The sequence below is a fragment of the Pygoscelis adeliae genome, unplaced genomic scaffold, assembly GCF_000699105.1.
Source record: "Pygoscelis adeliae isolate BGI_AS28 unplaced genomic scaffold, ASM69910v1 Scaffold60, whole genome shotgun sequence".
Taxonomy (NCBI): domain Eukaryota; kingdom Metazoa; phylum Chordata; class Aves; order Sphenisciformes; family Spheniscidae; genus Pygoscelis; species Pygoscelis adeliae.
In genome coordinates, this window is record NW_008823954.1 from 109,563 (window position 1) to 112,891 (window position 3,329).

The 3,329-nt window shown below is 57.2% G+C and overlaps 1 protein-coding gene across 1 annotated transcript in view; it reads right to left on the minus strand.

Annotated features, from left to right (window-relative positions):
* Positions 1-2,921, minus strand: part of PDGFB (platelet-derived growth factor beta polypeptide) — a 12,698-nt gene extending 9,777 nt beyond the window's left edge. The window contains exon 1 of the mRNA XM_009322533.1: positions 2,822-2,921. Within this exon, the coding sequence (XP_009320808.1) occupies positions 2,822-2,921 (100 nt within the window). The remainder of the gene's footprint in view (positions 1-2,821) is intronic.
* Positions 2,922-3,329: the final 408 nt, after the last annotated feature.

Consider the following 3,329-nt stretch of genomic DNA (forward strand, 5'->3'; position numbering starts at 1 on the left):
AGTGCTGGAGAGGCTCTGCAGCACTTCCCTGCTTTGCGCCACACACGTTTACTGGAAAAGGGATCATTTGCAATTCCCAGTACTTGCAGCCAGAGCTCGGCACTGGGCAGTGAAATTGCAGGCTTTTTAATGTTTGCACCTGTCAGCCAAATGCATTTGTGTATGAATGCTGCTGTGCACGGATGCCCCTGGTCCTTCCTGACACTTAATACACGTAGGAAATGGAACTTTATTTTAAACTCCGGCACTCGCTGGGGGAGAGTGTGGGCAGGTGTTACGAGACTCGGTGACTTTGGAGGCGAGCTGGGAGGTGTCACCTTTCTAACTGAGCAGGAGGAACAGATATGAATCAGGGATTGCAAATGCAGGCCCTCAGGAGCCAGATTGCTGGGGACTGCCTGTAGGAATAAGCTCCACTCCCTGCTCACAGCAGCAGTTTTAGGTGCCAATTTTTTCTTGTTGCAGATACTATCAGCATGGCCACGGCGTATCACCAGCCCACATGGCTCATAATCCTGTCCTCCTCCCCGGGGTTTGTGAGGCAGCTCTGCCAGTGACAACCACAAGCCTGTGAAGCTCCTTACTTTCCTCTAGCGCCGCAGAACCGTGTCTGAGGCTCGCCGAAGAGCAGCTACGCAGACCTGCGCTGCACAGCTTGTCCTTGCTCCCTTTGGGGTCTGTGATTGGGAACAGCCATGCCTCTGGCCCCCCATCCCAGCCCTATGCCTGGGAGGTTCTGAGATTGGGGCACTGCACACACCCAGGCTTGGGGCACTCGGTGGGGATGGGACACAGGGAAACAGAGGTCCATCGGCCACCTCCAGCTGATCTCACAGGGTCAGAAGGTGGAGGAGCATTGCAGGAGGTGGGATCCCCAACAGACCAGCCCAAGCAGCTGGTGCTTTTCCTGCTTAGCAGCTCCTCTGGAGTTATTTGTCTAACACAGGTTAACAATCTCCTTTTTTAACTGTGCGGCAGATCAAAAAAGACTTTTGTCTCAATGGACTCCTTGGCTGGCTGTCAAGTGCCCCAAGGCCTGGCTTCGTATTCCTGCGAGGCCCTGAATTCCTAGAAGAAAGTAAGTTTGTTCTTCCCTCCCTCCCTCTGCCCCCAGTGCCTGGCTCTCCCCCGAACCGCAGGGGCACCCCCCACTCTGCCAGTCCCCTGGCAGGGACGTCCCCTCCCCTTCTCCCAGCTGCTGGTGCTTGCGGGGTGAGAGCCACAGCACACCTGACACAAGGCAGCAGAGCACCTGGGCAGGGGCACTGCCTGCCTCGCAGCCGCTCTGGGCTGCGGCTGTGACGCCAGGGCCTCTCAGCGCGTCAGCTTTGCCTCCCTCCTCCCAGACGTCAGCAGCGCTGTTTGGCCGCTGCAAACCGATGCACGTGCAGCAATGCCCTGCAAACAGGACATTCCCCCATCCCCGCTCTCCACACACGCGCACTCCCAAAATCAGCCTCCTCCCTAACCCCACCACCCCCTGCCTCTGGAGCTTTCTGCCAACATATGCTTTTAAGCACAAGGGATGCTGAAAGGTCCCCTTGCGATCAGCCGCTGCCGAGATGGCGCAGGGAATATGCTGGGCTGTGCTCCAGTCCTCCCTCCGGCTATTCACAGGCGAGGGTTTCAGAGTCTTGCCCGAAGGTGTGTCTCTCTTGGTAGCGCAGCAGATACAGAGGAGGAGGGAGCAAAGATTGTGCAACTGGCAGGGAAGGCAGACCCTCAGGGCTCAAACAAACCAGCCAAAGATACTCCCAAGGTGACGACCCCTCCAGTCCTCTTCTTTGAGGTGGTGTGTCTACACACCCACATGTGACTGTACATGGACAGAAGGGTAGCAGCAGCACCAGTCCAGGGCAGGGAAGCACCCAGCTATCTGCTCCTCTGCCCAGGCGAGGAGGACTTTCCCGAGAACCTCTACATTGACTGCAGCAGGGCATCTTGGCAGCAGGGTCTCGACTGATCAGCCAGGCAAAAAAACCCAAACAAACAACATTTTTTAATTCCCTCTGAAGCTGACGTGAGGACCCCGAGGGGAGACTCCACCACACTCCCTGGCAGAGAGCAAGACCGGCAGCACCTGCCACCAGCCCGCTGAACCCCAGAGGCTCTTGCTCCCCTGGCACAAGGCTTCCACCCTTCCAGCACCACTCCTGGCTACAGGTGGACCCCGACATCCGCCTGCTGGAGGACCACGTGTGCCTCTCCCCACAGCAGGCACAACCTAAAAGAATCAAACTTAACGTTTGATCTAGCCCACGTTCCTAAAATACAGCCAGACCTACCCACCCTTTTCCCGTTTCAAGGGGGCTCCACTGCTCCACCCTGCTCCTCCACACTCCCCCCACACCTCCCCTGCGAGGGCTGGAGGCATTTCCACCCCCGGGGCCGGTTGTGTACCGGCAGCACTGGAAACAGCGCAGGAACCACTGTCATTCTCTCCTGCTGCTGCGCATCAGCTGATGGTGAGAGGGAGGCAGGGACGACTCGCCTGGCTTCTTCCACGAGCTCACCCCAGACATGTCATCCACCCCGGCTTCCACTGCTTGGTCCTTGTCACAGCCTCATGCTAGGAAGACTCGGGAAGAGCCCCGCAGCCTTGCACCAGGAAGATGCAATGGGGAGCTGGGCCGAGGTTATAAGCAAGCGCCCAGCCGCACCCCATTCCTCAGGAATTCCAGAAAGCCCTGCCAGTGGGGCTTCACCCCAGCACAACCACGCCAGGCTCAGCCCATCTCTGTAAATGTTGCAAGGCAACTATTACAGCCCGCGGGGCAAATGCAAATCGGTTTAGCATCCTCGCTTCCCAACTGGCAAATACCTTCCCGCTGAGGCTCGTACTCCCTCCTGGAAGAGCTCCAGGGCCCCTCCAGCTCCAGATGGGTGTGATAGAAGAGGGAGAGGGACTCAGGAGGCTCCATCTCCCGGCTCAGGCCTCTGCTGATCAGAGGGAGCTACTGTTCCCCGTGCACTTTCTCCAGCAAGGCTGGGGAGGAGGTGCAAGCCCTGTGCAGAGAATGACTATGGGTCAGCAGCCTGGTGTCATGTTGTATGCGCCTGGTGCAGAGGTGCAACACCTGCCCTCAAAGTAGATGTCGGGACTGGCTGCAGGCAGAAGCATCTACCCAAGCAGAAACCTTCTTGGCTTCTCATATTCTCATAAAATGATGAATGTCATGATTCCTCCCAAGAAACCTAGACCCAGAATTCCCAAGATCTAACCCTACTAGGGTGTCACAGAGCCGTGCAGTCTTTTAATGTGATTACAGCACAGAATAACACCCCCCTGGGATCAGACACTTCCATCTTCATCCTTCCCCAGCACCAAC